The 23943-nt window shown below is 42.6% G+C and overlaps 1 protein-coding gene across 2 annotated transcripts in view; it reads left to right on the top strand.

Moving 5' to 3' along the window:
* The window catches only part of DPYS (dihydropyrimidinase), a 103572-nt gene that overhangs the window by 3257 nt on the left and 76372 nt on the right, over positions 1–23943 (top strand). The window contains exon 1 of one of the 2 annotated variants that reach the window (XM_068237822.1): positions 12559–13010. The exons of the other annotated variant lie outside the window; for it this stretch is intronic. Within the exon in view, the coding sequence (XP_068093923.1) occupies positions 12753–13010 (258 nt within the window). The 5' untranslated portion in view covers positions 12559–12752. Of the gene's footprint in view, positions 1–12558; positions 13011–23943 lie in introns of those variants that run through there. 2 annotated transcript variants of the gene reach the window in all.

Raw genomic sequence — 23943 nt, 5'->3', positions numbered from 1 at the left:
CTGCCAGGTGAGTAAATGCTTTCTTTTCCAGGTGAAATGTGCTCCCATTGCGTTAATTTTCTGGTGAAATGTTTGCCCGCATTGCGTTAATTTTCTGGTGAAATGTTTGCTTGTATTGCGTTAATTTTCTGGAGAAATGTTTGCTTGCATTGCGTTTATTTTCTGGTGAAATGTTTGCCCGAATTGCGTTAATTTTCTGGTGAAATGTTTGCCCGCATTGCGTTAATTTTCTGGTGAAATGTTTGCCCGCATTGCATTTATTTTCTGGTGAAATGTTTGCCCGCATTGCGTTAATTTTCTGGTGACATGTTTGCCCGCATTGCGTTTATTATGTACTGACATGTTGCCCGCATTGCGTTTATTTTGTACTGACATGTTTGCCCGCATTGCGTTTATTTTGTACTGACATGTTGCCCGCATTGCGTTTATTTTGTACTGACAAGTTGCCCGCATTGCGTTTATTTTGTACTGACATGTTTGCCCGCATTGCGTTTATTTTATACTGACATGTTTGCCCGCATTGTGTTTATTTTGTACTGACATGTTTGCCCGCATTGCGTTTATTTTATACTGACATGTTGCCCGCATTGCGTTTATTTTGTGCTGACATGTTGCCCATTGCATTTTTTTCTGGTGTCCGGGGTAACTGTTACTGCATTTATTATTTAATGGTCATAGATGGCTATGTTTGCTGCTTTGTGGTTACGGTTGTACTATTAGCATCAAACAGTTTCTGCACACCCATGATGCAAAGTCTCGTTTGACCACATCATGGCGTAAACACTGCTTTCTTATGTCTCGCTGTTACATCATTACGTTAGCTCCGCCCATACAATGTCATGGCCACGCCCATTACCCTACCCCCAGTCTTCATCACTGCGCACTCCTCAGTCCCCCCACTTTTCACTGCGGTGCGCTGCGCGCGCCAACCCCCCCTCTCCCGCCCCCCACTCCCCGTCCCAGATTGGACCCACAAAAACCTGGTCACTCTACTAAAGATGACATGGAAAGAATGAAACTATACTCAGCTTTGATGGTTTTGCTTTTTTTAAACGTCTAATTTTTCTCTTTTTTCTTCTCACTTTGACTTGGTTTATTATCTAACACAGCAATTATTGAAATAAAAGCAAAACAGTCAATGATGCTAACAAACCCGCCACAACAATAAGAGGGTGCTGATGAAACCCAGCTTATATTTTGATTGGAATACTACTACAGTAAAATGAGTTTACAAAAATAACAAGGGATTGTTTTGGCCAAGGAAAATGTAAAATGTGGTCATAGCTATAATGAGCCCTGTTTAGTCTTCTATCCAAAGCAGTTTTGCACTCTTCACCATTTTACGAAAGTTAAAATAATCTACTACCTTCTACCAAAAGGAAGATGCTTTACAGACAATGGAAGATCCAAGTCAAAACCATAGGAAAATCCTAGTCTAAAAGTTGCTGCTGTATGGCCCGGTGCACACCAAAAACCACTAGCAGATCCGCAAAACGCTATCGTTTTTTTAAACGCTTTTTCTTATTTTTATGTAGCGTTTCACCTAGCGTTTTGCGTTTTTGGGTAGCGTTTTTTGTGTAGTAGATTTCATATATTGTTACAGTAAAGCTGTTACTGAACAGCTTCTGTAACAAAAACGCCTGCAAAACCACTCTGAACTGGCGTTTTTCCGAGCGGTTTGCGTTTTTCCTATACTTTACATTGGAGGCAGAAACGCCTCCGAAATCCAAAAAATGCCTCACCCCGGGAGTATGCGTTTCAGCAAAACACCTTCCGTTCTAGTGTGCACCAGCCCATTGAAATACATTACCCTAGCGTATCTACAGCTGCAAGCGGATGTAAAAATGCAGGAAAATCCGCTCGGTGTGCACCAGCCCTATGTGGTCATTCAGGGCAAAGTACATAGCCTAATGAATGTTCTACCACTGCAGAGATGTTCGGAGTTGTCCCCTTATTGCCCCACACCTTCTGTATGATTCAAGCAGTTATTGTTTTCCCATGAAGCATCTCCTCCAGTACCTCTCTGATGTCTGTCTCCCACAGACAATAAAGAGTGATACACACCTTCAATTTTGATTGATTTTGATTGGCCAATGGTTAGCCAATTTTTACTACCCTTGCGTAGTATGAGGGCCACAGACTTTGAATACCATGAGCAGATTGTGTAGATAAACTCTCATACAACATGGAGATGGTGAAATTCAGTGGCATAGCTAAGGAGCTGTGGGCCCCGGTGCAAGTTTTACATTGGGGGCCCCCAAGGATTCTATACATAACAATTGACACGGCGCACTAAAATCTGCCAAGGACAACCACAGTGTCAGAGGTGCAAGAAGGGGATGGGGAACAGTTTGTGAATGATTACTACCATTCAAAGCATTTATAGAAGTCATTATTATAAGCACAGGACCAATAAAGAGCTAATACTGCAGCTGAGGGAGGATCCTATGGGGCCCCTCTGACCCAAGGGCCCCGGTGCATTTGCAACCGCTGCAACCCCTATTGCTACGCCACTGGTGAAATTGACCAGTGATTGGACAATCAAAATGGAAGGTGTGTGCCAGGCTTTAGGGTGAGTTTTATGTAAAATGAGGCTCTTGCAAAAAATAATGTGGGGCCTCTTAACATTTTAGCAGTATACTGATAGTAAAGTCATTGTGATGTTTGCAATCTCAGACTGGGGGGGGGGGATCTAACTTTGAGGCCCTGTGCAGTGACTCAGTTTACTCCAACAGAAGCAACGGCTCTGCAGATTCTGGGACCACCACAATTAGTGCACTGAATGAGAGGTATTACACAGGGATGGAACTACAATTCATGGGGCCCCCCAGTGAAATTTTGATGTCCCACCCCTTTCCTTGCCTCCCCTTGGTGGCCTTGGGGCCCATCTCACAAGAGTCATAAAACAAGTTTGGCCATCATGATCTTCTCACCCATAACAAGAGTACCCACAAAACACCTGATCTGGAGTATGGTCCCCTTTATCGGGGGAAGGGAAGGTTAGTAGTTGGGGGCCCCCCACAGCTCTGGGGCCCCGCTGCGATCGTAGTGGCTGCTCCCCTCTAGCTATACCTCTGGTATTACAGTATATTTTAGTACTGTTTTCACATTAGAGGGTTGTTTGTTTGCAGCCATCACTGGTTGGAAATCTTTTAGCTCCGCTGAAAATCACATTGCTACTCATGGTGGATAATCACTAAAGGGATTTTCCAGAGTCGCTGTTGTTTGCCATAACTTTATCTGGCAGAGAAACAGAATATCAGTTAAATTAGGTCAGAAACATGAAACAGATTTCACAATTCAGATACGCCCTGGTCAATGCTGCAATCACAAGCACATGCCTAGGGCAGAGACTGGGTGACTGGGCCCCCTGATACTAATGGTGAAATAGGGCATTCATGTCATTACAGAACTGTCTGCACTCTGCAATATCAGCCCTATGAATGGCCATACAGACAGCGTCCTTTACTGTGCAAAATGGTTGTTTTCCTGCTGGGGAAAATCTGCCGGCATCTAGTACTGTCCTATGGAGAGAGGAAGGGAAAGAGAAGCAGGAGGCTTCCCCTGAGCCGGGTTTCTGGAAAGGCCACCAAGGCCCGGACCTTGGTCGCCAGCTGGCCAAGGGGCGGCTGGACATGGAAGAGGGATTTCTGCATATGGAAGAAGAAGCTGCAAATGGAATATGGAAGCTGCAAATAAGGAGCAGCATAGGAGCACAGGGAGCTGCTGCCCAAGGGATCTGTATATAACTGAAGGGGCTGCTGTACATGAAGGTTAGACATGGAGGAGGGGGCTGCACAAGGCATGGGAAGGGGGTGCTGCACATGGAAGGGGAGCTGCAAGAAAGTTGGCCTAGGGGTGGAAAAACTATAAATTCGGCCTTGGGCTTCCCGCTGTGTTTGGCAACAAATTAGCTGATCCTAAAAACCTGACCCCGCTGAATGCTATTATCTTGCTGGATAGAGAAGATGATGGGCATACCCAGGGGCGCCTCTAGCCTTCTTGTCACTCCAGGCAAGAAATCCTGTGGCCCCCCCCCCCCCCCCCCCATAAAAAACAAAAATCATCTACATTATAGAACACTTCACACATGATATAAGCCATCAGAGAAGGATAACTATGAAACTTTGCCCTCCACTGATGGTCACCTGGCTCATTAAGTTAGATTTGGTGGGGGCTAGCAACCACCAGGCCCCTAAACTATCTCTAGACCCTAGGCAGCTGCCTAAGTTTGCCTTGTGGATGATCAGCATTGTATGCCATACAGCACATGCTGCCAGTATGCACCTCAAATAAATACAACACCCACACTACAAGTTCCAATGTCAGTCACATTGCAAGATTGGATTATCAAGCAAGACATTCTTCTTTTCAGAATAATTTTTCACAAACCTTATGAGATATGCAGATATGTTACCACCTGTTGGGGTAGGACTAGAGTGGGCATATCATGACATTGAAGGGCTGATATGGTAAGGTGGTTTAAGGCACAGTGCACACCGAGCGGTTTTAGCAGCGATCCGCCAACTACATCTGTCTGTGAAAATGCTTGGCTAATGTATTTCAATGGGATGGTGCACACCAGCGGTTTGAGGTTTTTAGCAAACCGCAAACGCGCCTCCTGCTGCACATTTGCGGTTGGCAGAAGCGATTCTGCCTCAATGTAAAGTATAGGAAAAATACTAACTGCTCTGAAAAAACGCTAGATTAGAACAGTTTTCCAGGCGTTTTTGCTACAGAAGCTGTTCAGTAACAGCTTTTACTGTAACAAGATTTGTAATCTGCTTCACATAAACGCTCAGCATGTTTAGAAAATGTCTCTAAACATGCCTAGAATCGTTCTGAAATCTGCTCCAAAAACCGCTAGCGTTTTGAGGATCTGCTAGCGGTTTTGGTGTGCACTGGGCCTAATAGTTTGATTCATAATCCATTCTGGAGATAAGCACAGTGTGTTTGTAGTGATACAAGAGAAGAGAAGTAGAATGGAGGGAGGAAGGGTAGTAGAGGGTCAGAATTGATGACATGGATAAGCAGATCTCTATGAGTAGAATAGAGGCTCAGTGGGTACCACTACTGAATTTTAGTGCTGAGTCCTAGGCTTGAACATTGGCCAGGGCAAAATCTGCATGGAGTTTCTGTCTTCAGACACTTCAGACATTTCCTGCATCCTAAAAAACATACTAATAAATCAACTGGTTTACCCCAAAACAATCCTATATTGAAAATATTAGACTATAACTGTGGTAGGGTTAGATTGTGAGCTACTCTGAGGACAGTCAGTGACATGACTATGTACTCTGTAAAGTGCTGCAGAATGTCAGTGCTATATGAATACATAATAATAATATGGTAGGACATTACAGTTTGACTATAGTAGGGATTAAATTGTAAGCTCCAGTGAGCAGTCAGTGACATGACTATGTACTCTGTAAAGTGCTGAAGATGTCAGTGCTACATAAATACACAATAATAGTTCCAAATGCTACTGGCTCCCCTGAAGAGTGCTCAGACTAGTGTACATAGTTGTGCACATTGTTCCCCAAGTAGCAGTTGTTTGGTCAGAGAGACAGTGGGAGAGGGAGCATGAGCAGAGGGTGAGGGCGAGCAAAGTTAAGCTCCACACTCACCACAGTGACTGCAACAACACAGGAAGATGGATCCAGCGAGGTGTCCCTCATGACAAGCGTCCGGCGATTAATCTTCCTGCCAGCGGGTATGCAAGATGTCACGTGACATTACAGGACAGGCACCAACGAGAAGTCAAGCGACCGCAGTACTTTACGGGGTGTCATCAAGGATCTTAAAGATCCTCAGTGATGGTCACTTTTCACCACACAACGCTAAGCGATGTCACGACATCGTGTAAATGACTACTTGTCGCTCCAAAAAAAAATTTGATGGACATCGGGAAAATCGTTGGAAAAATCGTGAGGTGGTACATAGCATTAGAGAGAGGGCAAACAGACAGCATTAATGGAAATACATTATTATGCCAGCTTCAATTATAAGTAGTGAAGGATGTAATTACACACATTGCTTACATGTCCATTATCATTGTTTGAGCTTTAGATGCTGCCCTCCTATTCACTCTCTCACAATGAAAGACAAAACCTGCAACCCCCACTGTGTCCATTACACACTTCAAACACTGTCCTGGTGAATTCAGGGAGAAGTTCAGGCTGTGTGTCCCAGAGGGGAGATCCTACCTCTCCATAGCTAGTCATGGCAAGCGTCCTGACATTTAGACATGCCAGACATTCTAGCAGCAGCAGAGCACAAGGCTGTCTGCAGAGTTTACTGTTTGTTTGTTTGTTTTTCTTGCTCGCTCTGCGGACTCAGTAACATTTGGGGGTAGGGTGCTGTCACCTCTGTACACTGAATAGTGAGGGACTGTCTCAAATCTTTCTATGAATCCTTATTAGATGCATTCCTAAAAACACTTGTGAGAGTAGAACAGAGTAACCAAGCAGCTCAGGGTGACCCAAGCTACTAGTAATGTATAGGGGGATAAAAGGAACCAAAAAGCCCTCCTACTAAAAAAGCAAAGCTTGGTGTAATTGCCTTCTTAAAACAGAGAGTAGAAAACTTTCTCTACATACCCTTAAACAGCAGTCAGTCACTCAGGCTCAGAAAGGTGGGGCAGAGAACAGCTATAAACCAGACACCTTCTTCTTAGGGAGTATCTATAAATCTGAACTCTGAATGATTGTTTATCCTTGACTTAGCAGAATGCTATTTGTGAAAAGAGCAGAGTATCCAAGCAGCTCAAAGTGACCCAAGCTTCTAGGAATGTATAGGGGGATAAAAGTTACCAAAATGCCCTCCTACTAAAAAAGCAAAGCTTGGTGTAATTTGCCTTCCTAAAACAGAAGGAAATCTATTTCTCTCCAGTCCCTTACAACGGTCTTTCAGGACTGGAATTTTTATTTCCCCTTGGACTGACAGTAATTTATTGTGCCTTACCCCATCAAAGCCACTTCAAGCCGCTGCCTGGGTGGTCAGTAGGTTAAGGCGCCCCTGGGCATACCACAGACATTTAAGAGTGTATTCCCTCCTCACCTACAACTCTACAAACATTTCTTCCTTTTGTTCCCTCTATCAGACTTCTATGTATGAGCAGCGGCATTGCTAGGATTCCTGGGGCACTTATATGGGCACCAGTAGAGGAACAGTTTTCAGTGTTCAATCAACCATTCAACTGAGGTTAAAGTGAACCTAAACTGAGAAGGATATGGATGTTTCTTTTTAAAATAATACCAGTTGCCTGACTCTCCTGCCGATCCTGTCTCTCTAATACTTTTAGACACAGCCCCTCAACAAGCATGCAGATCAGGTGCTCTGACTGAAGTAAGACTGGATTAGCTGCATGCTTGCTTCAGGTGTGTGATTCAGACACTACTGCAGCTAGAGAGATCAGCAGAACTGCCAAGCAACTAGTATTGTTTAAAAGGAAACATCCATATCCCTCTCGGTTTAGGTTCCCTTTAAAGAGACTCAGAGATGAACGACCTAATAGATTTATACATACCTTGGGCTTCCTCCAGCCCCATCCGCATGGATCGCTCCCACGCCGCACTCCTCCGCCACCTTTATTGCCAGTACCGAGTCTCGTCACTTTGACCAGTCAGGCCCAGTCGACACAAGCGCAGCGTGTTCCCTCCATACCGCACAGGCGCCTGAGACAGAGGGAGTCCCTGTGGATGCGTACAACTGGCCGCGTTCGGCGGAAGTGATGGGACCCGGTACCGGCTATAGAGGCAGCGGAGGATCGTGTGGGAGCAATCCATGCAGATGGGGCTTGAGGAAGCGGGGCTGGGGCTGCAGAGTTTATACAGTGATGTAAGCCTGCTGTCTAGGTGATGTTTGCTGTGGGAGGGACAGTAATCTGTGAAATAAACAAAAGGCCCCCAGAGGTGTATACAACTAAGTTAAAAACAACTAAAATGAAAAAGAGAAAAAATGACAACTTCATTTAACCCCCTCTCCACTGTGTGAGTGTTATTGCCTGAATTTATTTTTAAGGGTCTGGAATAAAATGTTTTCTACTGATTGTGGATGTTCCTCCGCTTTCTCTAATCTCTATACACATATTGCAGTACATGTTGGCAGAGGCACCATGTGCAGGTTGTCATGTTTCCTCCTAACCTCCCTCTCAAGAGTTAAAATGAACCTCCGGACTAAAAATCTACTCAGCAGAACTGAAAAGGCTTGGTGTCTCTTTAACAGTTTCACAGCATCAGAACTTTGTTTTTCTTACCAAAGCATCATTTTTAGCTGCATTGTTAGCTAAGCTCCACCCATCAAAGAAAACTGCCCGGGCTTTTTTCCCCTGATGCTGTGCAAAGCATGAGGGGATTTCCTATGTTGTTATTCACGTTGCCTAGCAACTGGGAGGGGTGATCAGCAGATTCAGCACACAGTTGGAACTGTATCTCATGCTCCCTGTCACCTCCTTTCAAACAAAAAGATGGCTTCCCTCATGAAATCAAACATTTGCCTGTTCTTTTAAAACAGGGTGGGTAGGAGATTATATTACCAATCTATTTTAATTAACATAACTAATGTAACTTAATGACAGTATGTGTGTTTAGGCTGAAGTTCCTCTTTAAGACTAGTTCACACTATGGGCCTGATTCACAAAGCGGTGCTAACAGTTAGCACGCTGGTGAAAAGCCCTTTATCACGCCTAAACTCAGTTTAGGCATGATAAGTTTAGGTGTGATAAGTTTAGGCGTGATAAGTTTAGGCATGATAAGTTTAAACACCAACTGGGTTAGCACCGCAGTGCACAGCTGATCAAAAGTTTTGCGCTAGCAAAGTCTGGTGCACTTTGCATAGAGTTTAATGGCGCTGCTTTGCGTGCGGGACTTTGCGCACAATCTAAACTTATCTAAACTTATCATGCCTAAACTTATCATGCCTAAATTTAGCATGCCTAAACTTATCACGCCTAAACTGGCTTTTCACCAGCGTGGTGCAATGGTTATCACGCCTAAAGTCTGTAACTGGGTTAGCACCGCTTTGTGAATCGAGCCCAATAAGTGCTTGGAGGTTTTTGTTTTTTTTTAATCACTAGAGTTTTTAAAAGCGGTGTGAAAGCGCTTGTGTAATGAAATCCAATGTGAGTGTTCTCACATGATCAATGAGCCTTCTTTCCAATTGCAAGCGTGGGTCCTGCACAGGGGCGTATCTGGGTAATATAGAGTGTATGGCAAAAACTGAAATTGCGCCTCCCTTCCCCACCTTCCCCGGTCAGAGCCCCCTTTTCCTCGAAAAACAGCATCCTTTCACGTCTACGTGCTATGGTTGCCTGTGCGCCCCTAGGGCCATGTGCACCCTACATACAGTGGTGGGATGCCAAAGTTTGGGCAACATTGTTAATCGTCATGATTTTCGTGTATAAATCATTGGTTGTTACGATAAAAAATGTCACTTAAATATATCATATAGGAGACACACACAGTGATATTTGAGAAGTGAAGTGAAGTTTATTGGATTTACAAAAAGTGCAATAATTGTTTAAACAAAATTAGGCAGGTGCATACATTTGGGCACCACAAAAAAGAAATGAAATCAATATTTAGTAGATCCTTCTTTTGCAGAAATTACAGCCTCTCAACGCTCCCTGTAGGTTCCAATGAGAGTCTGGATTCTGGTTGAAGGTATTTTGGACCAGTCCGCTTTACAAAACATCTCTAGTACATTCAGGTTTGATGGCTTCCGAGCATAGACAGCTCTCTTTAACTCACACCACAGATTTTCAATTATATTCAGGTCTGGGGACTGATATGGCCATTCCAGAACGTTGTACTTGTTCCTCTGCATGAATGCCTTAGTGGATTCTGAACAGTGTTTAGGGTAGTTGTCTTGTTGAAAGATCCAGCCCCGGTGAAGCTTCAGCTTTGTCACTGATTCCTGGACATTGGTCTCCAGAATCTGCTGATACTGAGTGGAATCCATGCGTCCCTCAACTTTTACAAGATTCCCAGTCCCTGCACTGGCCACACAGCCCCACAGCATGATGGAACCACCACCATATTTTACTGTAGATAGCAGGTGTTTTTCTTGAAATGCTTTGTTGTTTTTCCTCCATGCATAATGCCCCTTGTTATGCCCAAATAACTCAATTTTAGTTTCAGCAGTCCACAGCACCTTATTCCAAAATGAAGCTGGCTTGTCCAAATGTGCTTTATCATACCTCAAGTGGCTCTGTTTGTGCTGTGGGCGGAGAAAAGGCTTCCTGTGCATACAGCATCTCCTTGTGTAAAGTGCGCCAAATGGTTGAACGATGCACAGTGACTCCATCTACAGCAAGATGATGTTGTAGGTCTTTGGTGCTGGTCTGTGGGTTGACTCTGACTGTTCTCACCATTCATCGCTTCTGTTTATCTGAGATTTTGCTTGGTCTGCCACTTTGAGCCTTAACTTAAACTGAGCCAGAGGTCTTCCATTTCCTCAATATGTTCCTAACTGTGGAAACAGACAGCTTTCTGTATCCTTCCCCTAAACCATGATGGTGAACAATGTTTGTCTTCAGGTCATTTGAGAGTTGTTTTGAGACCCCCATGTTGCTACTCTTCAGAGAAAATTAAAAGAGGAGGGAAACATACAATTGACCCCCTTAAAAACTCTTTCTCATAATTGGATTCGCCTGTGTATGTAGGTCAGGAGTCACTGAGCTTACCAAGCCAATTTGAGTTCCAATAATTAATTAGTTCTAAAGGTTTTGGAATCAATAAAATGAAGACGGTGCCCAAATTTATGCACCTGCCTAATTTTATTTAAACAATTATTGCGCACTTCCTGTAAATCCAATAAACTTCATTTAACTTCTCAAATATCACTGTGTGTATCCTATATGATATATTTAACTGACATTTCTTATTGTAACAACCAACAATTTATACAGGAAATTCATGACGATTAACAACGTTGCCCAAACTTTCGCATCCCACTGTACATAAGTTATGTAGCTATGTTCCCCAGATAACATCATTAATCTGATCTGAGGTCTGAGTGACTGGGAGGCACGGGGGCAGGCATGGCGGCGCAGCACAGGGGCAGGCATGTGGGGCAGCACAGGGGCATGCATGCTGGCACAGTCAGGGGCAGGCATAACAGCACAACAAAAGAGTTGGCTTGGAGCCCATATTTCTGTGGTGCCCAAGGCATGAGCCATGTGTACACCCCTCTAGATACGCCTCTGGTCCTGCACAATTTTCTGGGCGATTGCGCTTCAACGCAAGGTATAGGAAAAATCGCAAATGCTTTAACAGCGCTGTGAACAGCTTTTTTCTGAGCTTTTCAGGGATTTTTTTTTTAAAAGACATTCAGTTCCAGGTCAAAGAGTGCACTACATATTTGTCTGTGCACAGAAATCGTAAATTTCAAAACAAAGATACAAAATCACTTGCAAAAAATGCCAGAAATCTCTCCTAAAATCACTCACAAGTGCTTAGTGCTTGCGATTGCACTTGCAATTTGTAGTGTGAACTAGGCCTTACCCAATTTTGGGAACAGGTATGTACAGTGACTTGGGAGCTGGCGTACCAGGAGGACACCCTAGGCCTCCAGGAAGGGAAGGGAAGAGTGCAGGTAGCTCCCCAAATGCTATTACTGCCGGGTGACACCGCCTGAAGCTACGCCCCAATAAAGGGGTGCACAGTACTATGCGGTGCACAATTGTTTTTTTTATTCATGTCTTTGTCCATATGAGAAAGATTTGACCTCACTTTCCCATTATTTTCACCAACTACAGTCCAGGGCAGGCTGTAATAATAATATGATTTGGGTTCTAATTCTTACACTTTCTTTTGTAAAACTATTGAAACGTAGTCTTAAAGCAAACCTGAAGCAAAAATAAACTTATCAGATAATGAATTGTATGTGTAGTACAGATAAGAAATAGAACATTAGTACCAAAGAAAAGAGTCTCATATTTTTTTTTCTAGTACAGGAAGAGTTAAAAAGTTCATTTCTTATCTATGCAAAACAGCCTCTCTGAGCTATTCCACTCACTGGGTCCAATATACAGTCCTGTTTTCTGAAGCTCTTAAAGAGCCAAAAAACAGTGAGAAACGGCTTGAGATAAGGTTTCACTACAGGAAAGTTCTAAGGGTCAATATTTCTGTTTTGTTTTATAGTTTAAAAGACAGAGTGTAGTTTTAAAACTGCAACTGTGACACAATGATGCAGTTATTAAAAAAAAAAAAAACCTATATAACCAATGTTCTATTTCTTAGCTGTACTACACATACAATACATTGTATCATAACTTTTTTTCCGATTCAGGTTTGCTTTAAGTGGAGTTCTGCTTTAATCCACAGCACTGTCCTTTAGTTTTATAATCTAGTTCCAGATGACCCAGATATTTAAATAAACTGGCATACACCAGCAGAAAAGTATAACTAAGTTGCATAACAGAAATAAAGGCCAGCGTCCTTAGGAAACCCGCCTGTTCTGGCTCAGTAAAATCTCTGTCTGAACACAATTATAATTCTTTGGTTGCTGGAACGGTCCTCTAAACTTATATCCATTTCAAAGACGGAGGGTGGGCTTGGATTCCGCCGCAGCCAATAACCAACGAGCCGCTCTGTATAAAAGCAAGTCGTTCAGGGATTTTTAAAAAGCCAGACTGAAGGTTTCTCGGCAACCAACAGCTAGCTGTCTTTCCTTCATCAATAAGGAAGGGGGCTGCAGGGTCTTCAGCTTTGTAGATCATTTTATTCAGAGCTCTGCAGACCAACAAGACCATGTCATCACAGGACAGGATTCTCATTAAAGGGGGTAAAATCGTGAACGACGATCAATCCCTTTTTGCGGATGTCTACGTTGAAGATGGTCTGATTAAGGACATCGGGACCAACCTGCGGCCCTCGAGACCGGAGGGTGTGAAAGTGATCAATGCCTCCGGTAAACTGGTCATGCCTGGCGGCATCGACACGCACACACATTTCCAGTTCCCGTTCATGGGGTCCCATTCTATCGATGACTTCTTCCAGGGAACCAAGGTAACGTGTTTCTGCCTTCACCGTATCCGCTAAAGCTAAGCACACACATGTATGATAATTGTCGCTCGTTTGGGATCTGGAAACTATCCCTCAGTTGACAATTCGGGTAATCATGCTGTCAGAGCCAGGACAAGGTCCTCCAGCACCCAAGGCTGAGACACCAAAATGCTCCCCTCTATCCTTCCTACTACCACACCAGTCACACACTGATTGCTATTAGACTAAGAGGGGCCCCAGGGAATCCCAACTCCCCCCCCCCCCCTAACACCTTAATCTCTAGTTATCTGGCTTGCAGTCACTGACATGTATCCCATTTTCTTATTTCTCTCTGCTTTAAACACAATAGCGGAATGATAGCTGAGTGAGTTGTGCGCGCCCTCCTACATTGCGCCCTGAGGCTGGGGCCTTTCTCACCTGTGTCTCGGCCCGGCCCTGCATGCTGTACAGACACATCCCTAGTCTTGAAGCTAGCGATGTGTTCTGCTTCTATGGAGGGGGGAGGGGAGAGATGATGATCAGCGCATGGAGGGTTTGAAATAACGTTATTATCAGTTGGAAATTGGGGGTCCTTAAAGGGAACTTAAAGGGAAAGGGATATGGATGTTTCCTTTTAAACAATACTAGTTGCCTAGCAGTCCTGCTGATCTCTTTGGCCACAGTAGTGGCTAAATCACACACCTGCAACAAGCATGCAGCTAATCCAGTCTGATTTCAGTCAGAGCACCTGATCTGCATGCTTGTTCAGGAGCTGTGACTAAAAGTGTTAGACACAAGGATCAGCAGGAGAGTCAGGCAACTGGTATTATTTTAAAAGGAAAAATCCATATCCTTCTCAGTTTAGTTTCCCTTTAAGGATCTGATGGACCCTTAAGGAATACTGATGCCCGAGGAAGATGGATCTGCAGCCACTGTAAACACAGAACAATCATCAGCTGAAGTGGTTGTTATTGGCCGTTCCAGCAGATGGTTATCACATGTGTGTATGTAACTTTAGATCTGTTAATTCATAGAAGTCATATAGAGCAAAATTTCAACACAGGAAAATAGTTCACAGCACCAAACTCAACGTGTATTATTATGTATTACTATTATTATTAATGTTGTTGTTGTTATTAAGCATTTATATAGTGCTGAGACGTTATAGAGCACTTTATAGAGCACATAGTCATGTCACTGACTGACTGTCCTTCACTGGAGCTCACAATCTAATCCTTAACACAGTCATAGCGTAATGTCCTACTATATTATTATTATTATTATTATTATTATTATTATTATTATTATTATACATGTATATACCACTTACATTTTTTGCAGCACTTTTCAGAGTACATTGTCATGTCACTAACTGTCCCCCACAGGAGCTCGCAATGTAATCTCTACCGTTGTCATAGTGTAATGTCACTATTATTATAATTATGTATTTATATAGCACTGACATATTCTGCAGTACTTTATAGAGTTTATAGAGTACATAGTCATGTGACTGACTTTCCCTCACAGGAGCTCACAATCGAATCCCTAACATAGTTATGGTCACTTGTTCCTCCCATAGTCTAAGGCCAATGTTGGAGGGAATCCAGTTAATTCATCTGTATGTTTTTAGGATATGACAGGAAACCAGAGTGCCTGGAGGTAGCCCAGAATTTTGCAATTAATGTAATGAAACATCATTTTTCCATTCAATTTACAGCCAGCTATGAGTATCTGAAACTAATTAAGTTCAAACTGCACTTCTTTGCACATCTGGTTTATGTATCTTTGGAGAACAGACAGCCCAGAATTTCCCATGTCCCTGCAGAAGAAGAGTAGTCATTATTCCAAGAATTACCAACAATATTGATTAATTATTATATTATGACTACAACTATCATCACATCAAACTGAAAACGTGGTGTTTTCAGTTTGATGGGATGCTCATTGCTATTATCAGTAGCAATCAATGGTCATACAATGAAACTACATACAAATGTTTAATCAACCTGCATTCAGTATAAGGAGGCGCCAGAAGAATAAAAGGTCAGATTAAAACAATAAAATTGTAGGTAGCAATGGTGGACTTGCTCACCTCACAAAAAGCACAAGCACTAATTTGGTGTAATAAAAACCATATAATTTAATTATTACTCCTTATACAAAAAACAAATTTTGCAACGCGTTTCACGGATCCCAAGTCCGCTTCCTCAGGCAAAAAATTCACACAGGTAGGAGCAACTAAAATATAAACGACAAAACAAACAACAAAATAAAATAAAAACAACAAGATAAAATAAGATAAAATAAGAACAAGGAACTATGTCACATTCTGCAAAAAATTGTGTTCATCAATATACATCTTTGATCCAAAACTACCACGTTCCATTCTATAATCATATCTCCATAAAAACATAAGTATCACCATAAAAACCCTCTATAGAATTCCAAGAGGCCCCTCAGATAGATAAACACATATCCATAACAGAGTGTACATCCACATGTATGTGCATGCACACACACATATACATGCAGGGTCCAAAACCAAATGGATTGATGTATAAACGAATTGTAGAATTATAGAAGCCTGTGCGGTATATCAATATATATGCGTGTAGGGTCCCCATAGGGCATAAGGTATGATGATATTGGATATAAAAACATAGAGATATAAAGATGTATAACACATATACGCACACATACATCTATATACATATACATGTACACGTATACTGCCATATCTACACACACATATATACATATGCACACTTGCGTGCAACATGAGCGTGGGTTGTGATGGGGCCCTCGTCCTAGGGGTGGTAATCACCCCTGTATGTGTGGGTATATACTGTCACGACCTATCAACTGCATGCGTACCTGCGTGCAGTGACAGGGTTTTCAACTACATGCCCAAGGTGTAAAGGACGCACAGTGAGCCCTTTGGGGTGGGTGAATACCTGTCCTTAAAAAAAGGGGGGGGGGCCTGGGGGTATAGAAACCGGAGGTGATCCATGATGGTGATCGCATTCGGGGAAGGGACTTACCGGTGATGCTGTGCAGTCACGAGTGGCGCCTCCGCTGTAATTTGGCGCCCACTCCGCATCTGAATATAACCCTCCTGAGGAGGGAGTGAAATGACGTCCTCCTAAGGGGCGGGGTGTTGCCGGATGTGGCCTACGCTGCTTGATCTGCTGATGGGGTGCACGTCCAGGCGGAAATCCGTGGTGTATGGGCAAAAGGTCCGTTTCTCCATCTCCACTGTGGGCAAGGAGCGCTTACCACTTGTACAGTGTGAGATGGGAGCGGATCAGAAGAGACAATGTTATGTGGCCAACTTGTTGAAATTAAACAATACTTGATGTGGCAGGGAAAAAGATATGCGAATCAGCAACAGAGGGACATATTGCCGACACGCATAAATTATATCATTGGATTAATCAATTGCTAAACATAAGAGGGGGGAGGGGGGGGAAAGGAAGTAAATAAATAAAATAAAATAAAATAAGCAACATCATAAATGATAAGACCAAGCCCCATCTATGTTGCGGGCAAGACGGGTTTTTTTTCCCTTTTTGGGCGGTATCAGCATAAATGTATAGATACCTACATACCCACATACATCTGAAGTCTCCAAAGGTGACCAACCACAGCATATATCTTTCTCTACATATATGTATACACCATATGCTATATGTTATCCACACATGCTGCTCCAGCATGTGTACAATACAGGTGTACATACGAACCATTCATTATACCAATATATGCATATAATATCAATGTAGTATAAGGAGCTCTATACTCCCTCTTGTGGCTGATACGCTAAGTGGCCTAAACATAACACTAGTGGTATTCTGTCCTGTCTGTGGCTTTTGCTCCACAAGTAACAAGACAGATCACACTGTAGGTGATAGTATATATAGGGGAAAACGGTATATACAGGAAAACAAACAATTTGGATAGACATAAGTCTAAAAGGATAAAAATGCATAAAATATATATATATATATATATATATATATATATATATATAAAAAATTTAATATATAATATAATATATACATACACATGAAAACCATATGCACATATATATATATATATATATATATATATATATATATATATATATATATATATACACATATATACATACACACACACACACACACACATCTCCCCATAAAAAGGGGGGGGAGAGTGAAATCTACACATACATATACATACATACATACATACACACGCGCGTGCATCAAGAATATTTGATAAGAACTAAAAAGCTAAAAAAGAGCGACTTTGTGGAGTATCTGAGTTGTATGTATATCCGATGGTGCTGAGGGTATTATGGAAAGGTGAGGGGGGGGGTTGGGGGGGTTGGTTTTTCTTGGGGGGGGGGGGTGTTGGGGGGGGGGAAGGATGAGACAAAAAAGGGGGAAGGGGGGAGGGGGCGGGGGTGTTGACTTGTGATGGTCTTAAATGGGCTTGGGTGTGTGAGGTATATATTTAAAACGTCTTTTCAAGTTGTTCATTCAATCCCAGGGGTGTGAGTGTTTTGAGTGTCTGAATCCAGTACATTTCTCTGTTTTTTAGTGTTTGGATGGCATTGGGGGCCATAGGATTTATGGACTCCAGTGCTATGAAGGACACTTCAGATACATTTCTATTGTGAAACTGATCAAAGTGTCTGGATAGGCTGTGGGTGGCCAGTCCATTCTGGATGTTGCGTCTATGTTGACCTATTCTGTCTTTTAATTGTTGGCTGGTGCGGCCCACGTACTGGACCAAACATGGGCAAGTGGCCACGTAGATAACATATCTGGTGTCACAGTTTATATGCTTATATATAGGGTATACTAATTTGTTGCTATAGGATATGACATGATCGGTGGTGGTGATAAAATTACAAGCTAGGCATCGTTTCTTGAGACATGCAGAGGACCCTACGGGTGAGACCTCCTTTTTTTCATGGGATTTTAATTTACTTGGAGCCAATAGGTTTCGGAGGTTGGGTGCTCTTCGATAGGTCATTATGGGTCTGTTAGGAATATGTTCACATAGAAAGGGATCCTGTTGTAATATCTCCCATCTCTGGGTGAGTATGTCTCTAATGGCTGTGTGTTTGGCATTATATTTAGTGATAAACCGTAATGTGGTGTCCGACTTTGGCTTCTCATGAGTAGTGTGTGGTTCTTGGTTGCATTTTGCTTTGTGTTTTGCATCTTGAATACGTTTTTTTGGGTATTTCCTTTCTTTGAACTTGTTGACTAATATTTTGGACTGTATTTCGTAATCTTGGACATCCGTGCAATTTCTGTAGATTCGTTTAAATTGGTTGTAGGGGGTATTGGTGGTCCATGGTTTGTGATGAAAGCTGCTAAAGTGAATGTAACTATTGGAATCCACCTTTTTGAAATGGGTTTTTGTTTTGATGGTATTATTCTCATGGAACAAGACCAGATCCAGAAATTCCAGGGATGTGTTGCTGTATTGGAAAGTGAATGAGAGTTGGGCCCTGTTGGAGTTAAGATATTGGACAAATAATGGAATGTGGGTTGTGTCACCCTGCCAGATAAATACTAAATCGTCTATGTAACGCCTATATAACACAATGTGATCTTTGAATGGGTTATTATTCAGGACGTATATGGTTTCAAGGAGGCCCATAGCCAGATTGGCGTAGCTTGGCGCGAAGCTGCTGCCCATCGCCGTACCCCCTATTTGTTGGTATGTAGTGTCCAAAAAGGTAAAATAATTGTGCGTGAGTATAAACTCTACGCACTGTAGCAGAAAGATTTTTTGTTTTTGTGGCATGTCTGGATCAGATTGGAGGTAGAATTGTGTTGCCTCCATACCAAATTCGTGTGTTATGTTAGTATAGAGTGCAGAAACGTCACATGTTAACCAGGTGTAGTTTGCTTTCCATTCATAATCTTTTAATATTTCGATGAGGTGTTGGGAGTCCCTCGTGTACGAGTCCAATTTTCGTACGTCTTTTTGCAGGTGTTGATCTACAAATTTGGATAGGTTGCTAGTGACGGAATTAATGCCGGATATAATGGGTCTGCCAGGGGGATTGTGTAGGCATTTGTGGATCTTGTGCAATTGGTAAAAAAATGGAACAGCAGGATGTTCAATCAGTATAAAATTTCTCTCATCCTTGGTGATGATACCTTCCATCAGGGCGTGGTTGATGAAGGTTTTAAGTGCCATGTTGTATGCGATGGTGGGGTCTTTTGGAAGGATGCAATAGCTGACAGGGTCGTGTAACAGGCGAAGTGCCTCCCTAATGTAGTCCTCTCTATTGAGTATGACTATACCCCCCCCCCTTTGTCCGCTGGTTTGATTACCAGATTCTTGTTATTTTTGAGGTGATTGATAGCTCTCTTTTCAGATGGGGTAAGGTTAGTTTGGGGAATGTCCTGTTCTTGGCATAGTTTTTGCATGTCTTCTAAAGTGAGTGCATAAAAGGTTTCAATAAAGCTTTCTTTGGATGCAGTTGGATAAAATCTAGATCTAGCCCTAAGGGAGGTCGTTATGCATTTTTCGAGGTGTACTTCCTGATCATTAACAGTTACAATGGGTGTATTTGGGTCTTGGGTAAGGATTGGTCTGTTGTTATCCCTTACTTTTTTCATGGCGAAATGTCTCTTCAGAGTCAATTTCCGTATGAAGGTGTTTAAGTCAACAAAGAGTTCGCTTAGCTGGGCCATATTAGTGGGACAAAAGGACAGTCCTTTGCTTAATATTTGTATTTCATTTTCTTTGAGTATATAGTCAGATAGGTTGAAGATAGATTTGGTCACATGATTAGTGGGTGCAGCTATGTTTTGTTTCTTTTTCCCCTTTCCCCTTGATCCTCTTTTCCTGTGTTTTTGAAAGGTCGTTTGCGTATGCTTTTTGGTTGTAGGACAGTGTTTGAGCCTTTGGGGCTGGGAAGTTGTGTATGTAGTGGGTCCGGTTGGTGGTTCGTGAGGGTCGATGGAAGATCTAAAAAAGACTCTGACTGTTCGCTTGGGCTGTCGGGACCCGGATAGGTGGGAGTTGGTGGATCAGTAGCGTCTATGCTCTGGTTTGGACCCTCCAGATGGGCCACGGAAGCCGAAACTTTCTGAGTATTATAAACACTATATTGTGAGTAGTTCTCATCATCCTCTTTGTTAGGTGGGTCACTAGCTGTAGAGGGCTGTTGAGGTATGTGCTTGGGATCTTTGTTCGTGATGGTGATTGGGTCTGATGTAGTATTGGTGGGTGTGTCCCCTGGGGTGATTGATGTGGGGCAAATACCTGTGGTGGAGGTGATGTCTATAGGTAAATTTGTGGTGTGTCTGAATAAGGTAGGTGGTGGTGGACCTTTGGAGAAATTGTACTTAGGTGAGTTTTGAGGATCCATACTGAGTTGTGTATTACACTGTGATTGAGAGTTGTTGGCCGATTGATGGGGGATTTTTTGGGTGGTTTTCTTGGTTTTGTGTGTATTGTTGCTTAATATCTTAAATAAGGATGGTATTGAGTTCTTAGAAGGTGGTAGTTTTGAAAACACAAATTTGTGTGCTTTAGGTGAACAGGTATTGCCTGGGACTGGTATGGTCCTAGGGGTGAATGTCGGTGTAGGACTTGGGGTGTTCTGTGATGTTGTGGTCGTTGGGGGTACGTATCCTTGTATAGTCGGGAGGGATCCCAGGTTGTTTGTGGGTTCTCCATTGGGCAGTATTGGTGGTGGGGGAAAGTTGGGGTATAGAAAGGGAGGTGGGGGAATACGTAGATTCGTCAGTTGGGGGATGGTGGCAGGTGGTAACCCTGGTGTGGGACCCCTATAGGGATGATGTGTTGGGTCTTGTTGTGGTGGGCGTGGGGGAGGGGGGGCCTTGGGTTTTCGTTCTCTTTCCCTGTGTTCTGAGTATGCTAGTCTATCCCTGTTGAGTTTGTTTAGTTTGTTGTCGATGGTGTCGTGTTCAAATTTTCTTACTCTTGTAATAAGATTGGACATGAGTGCCTGGTATTTGACACTACATGTGTGTGGAGCTAGTGTGTTTTTGCAGTCTGCTATAACTGGTTGTAGCTCCTCTATAAGCGAGGTCCGTTTCTTGATGATGCGTGTCATCATGCCTTCCGAGCATGTTTCAAGGTACTTATACCAATCTTCTGTGAAGGTGGTGTCTTTCGGGAATGCTGATAAGGTTTTGACTCTTATCCCGTCCGGGGATATTTTTTCCTCGATATAGGTTTCTTGCATGGAAATGTCTGCTTGGTGGAAGAACTCATCTTTAAGGGCATTTTCTAATTTTTGAAACATGGGTTTGAGATCGATAAGGGTTTCCGCCCTGGTTCTGGGTTCCTCATCCATGTTATCCGAAATGTTAGATGCATTTGATTTTTTAAGGATAGCCAATAAATCAGATCTATGCACATTTCGTTGTTCTATGAAATTCATCGTTAATTGAATGTATGTTTTTCCTTGGTTGTATGGTGGGGTCTACAATCGATCACACGTTGGACTCGTCCACGTAGGATATGTAACAAGAAAAAAAGAGAAAGAGAGATCGAGAGCCCCCAATAGTGTGTTATCGTTTTTTTGGGTTGGCACAATTGTAAGAAAAATTGTTTATACTCACAAGTATGGGTTGCCGATAGGGGCAACCACTTCAATCGCAGGCGAGGAGATTAACCACTTAAGCCCGAAGGGTTGAAATTTTTTTACATCCGAGCAACTTTCACCCCCCATTCATTTGCCAATAACTTTATCACTACTCATCACAATTAATTGATCTATATCTTGTTTTTTCCGCCACCAATTAGGCTTTCTGTGGGGGGTACATTTTGCTAAGAGCCACTTTACTGTAAATGCATTTTAACAGGAAGAATAAGAAAAAAATGGAAAAAATTCATTATTTCTCAGTTTTCAGCCATTATAGTTTTAAAATAATACATGCCTCCATAATTAAAACTCACGTATTGTATTTGCCCATATGTCCCGGGTATTTCACCGTTAAAATTATGTCCCTATCACAATGTATGGCGACAATATTTTATTTGGAAATAAAGGTGCATTTTTTCCGTTTTGCGTCCATCACTGTTTAGAAGCCCATAATTTATTAAATCATATTGATATACTCCTTTGACATGAATATTTAAAAAGTTCAGACCCTTAGGTAACTATTTATGTTTTTTTTTTTTTTTTATTATTGTAATTTTTTTTTTTTTTTATTTAAACTTGTATGTGGGTATTTTTTGGTGTGGGAGGTAAACGGTTTTTTTTTAATATATTTATAGGTTTATTCTTAAAACTTTTTTTTTTAAGGTGTAATTTGCTATTTGGCCACAAGATGGCCAGAATCAAAAAGTCCTGGGAGCGATCGATCTCGCTCCCAGGCAGAAGAAAGGAGACCAGAGCTCAGAAAAGCCGCAGCGTCTGAAGAGACGCTGTCGGCTTTTCTCCGGGGGGGTCCGATCAGCGAAAGGGATTTATAATCCCTTTCACTGATCGGTGGGCTAGCGGCCAGCAGCGAGGGCGCGCACGGGGGGGCCCGCGGGTGCGCGCAGCCCAACTGGACGAGAAATCTCGTCCAGTTGGGCTTAAGTGGTTAAACCTGTCCTCGCTCAGGTTAAAGAAGTCGCTCTCCGTAGAGGAAAAAAAGAGGGGTGTAAACACCCATCCACCAGGTGGATCAATATGTACTCAGTATAAGGAGGCGCCAGAAGAATAAAAGGTCAGATTAAAACAATAAAATTGTAGGTAGCAATGGTGGACTTGCTCACCTCACAAAAAGCACAAGCACTAATTTGGTGTAATAAAAACCATATAATTTAATTATTACTCCTTATACAAAAAACTAATTTTGCAACGCGTTTCACGGATCCCAAGTCCGCTTCCTCAGGCAAAAAATTCACACAGGTAGGAGCAACTAAAATATAAACGACAAAACAAACAACAAAATAAAATAAAAACAACAAGATAAAATAAGAACAAGGAACTATGTCACATTCTGCAAAAAATTGTGTTCATCAATATACATCTTTGATCCAAAACTAACACGTTCCATTCTATAATCATATCTCCATAAAAACATAAGTATCACCATAAAAACCCTCTATAGAATTCCAAGAGGCCCCTCAGATAGATAAACACATATCCATAACAGAGTGTACATCCACATGTATGTGCATGCACACACACATATACATGCAGGGTCCAAAACCAAATGGATTGATGTATAAACGAATTGTAGAATTATAGAAGCCTGTGCGGTATATCAATATATATGCGTGTAGGGTCCCCATAGGGCATAAGGTATGATGATATTGGATATAAAAACATAGAGATATAAAGATGTATAACACATATACGCACACATACATCTATATACATATACATGTACACGTATACTGCCATATCTACACACACATATATACATATGCACACTTGCGTGCAACATGAGCGTGGGTTGTGATGGGGCCCTCGTCCTAGGGGTGGTAATCACCCCTGTATGTGTGGGTATATACTGTCACGACCTATCAACTGCATGCGTACCTGCGTGCAGTGACAGGGTTTTCAACTACATGCCCAAGGTGTAAAAAACGCACAGTGAGCCCTTTGGGGTGGGTGAATACCTGTCCTTAAAAAAAGGGGGGGGGGGCCTGGGGGTATAGAAACCGGAGGTGATCCATGATGGTGATCGCATTCGGGAAGGGACTTACCGGTGATGCTGTGCAGTCACGAGTGGCGCCTCCGCTGTAATTTGGCACCCACTCCGCATCTGAATATAACCCTCCTGAGGAGGGAGTGAAATGACGTCCTCCTAAGGGGCGGGGTGTTGCCGGATGTGGCCTACGCTGCTTGATCTGCTGATGGGGCGCACGTCCAGGCGGAAATGCATGGTGTATGGGCAAAAGGTCCGTTTCTCCATCTCCACTGTGGGCAAGGAGCGCTTACCACTTGTACAGTGTGAGATGGGAGCGGATCAGG

Source organism: Hyperolius riggenbachi, chromosome 5, assembly GCF_040937935.1.
Source record: "Hyperolius riggenbachi isolate aHypRig1 chromosome 5, aHypRig1.pri, whole genome shotgun sequence".
NCBI classification, from domain to species: Eukaryota; Metazoa; Chordata; class Amphibia; order Anura; family Hyperoliidae; genus Hyperolius; species Hyperolius riggenbachi.
This window is presented reverse-complemented; position numbering and strand designations above follow the sequence as displayed.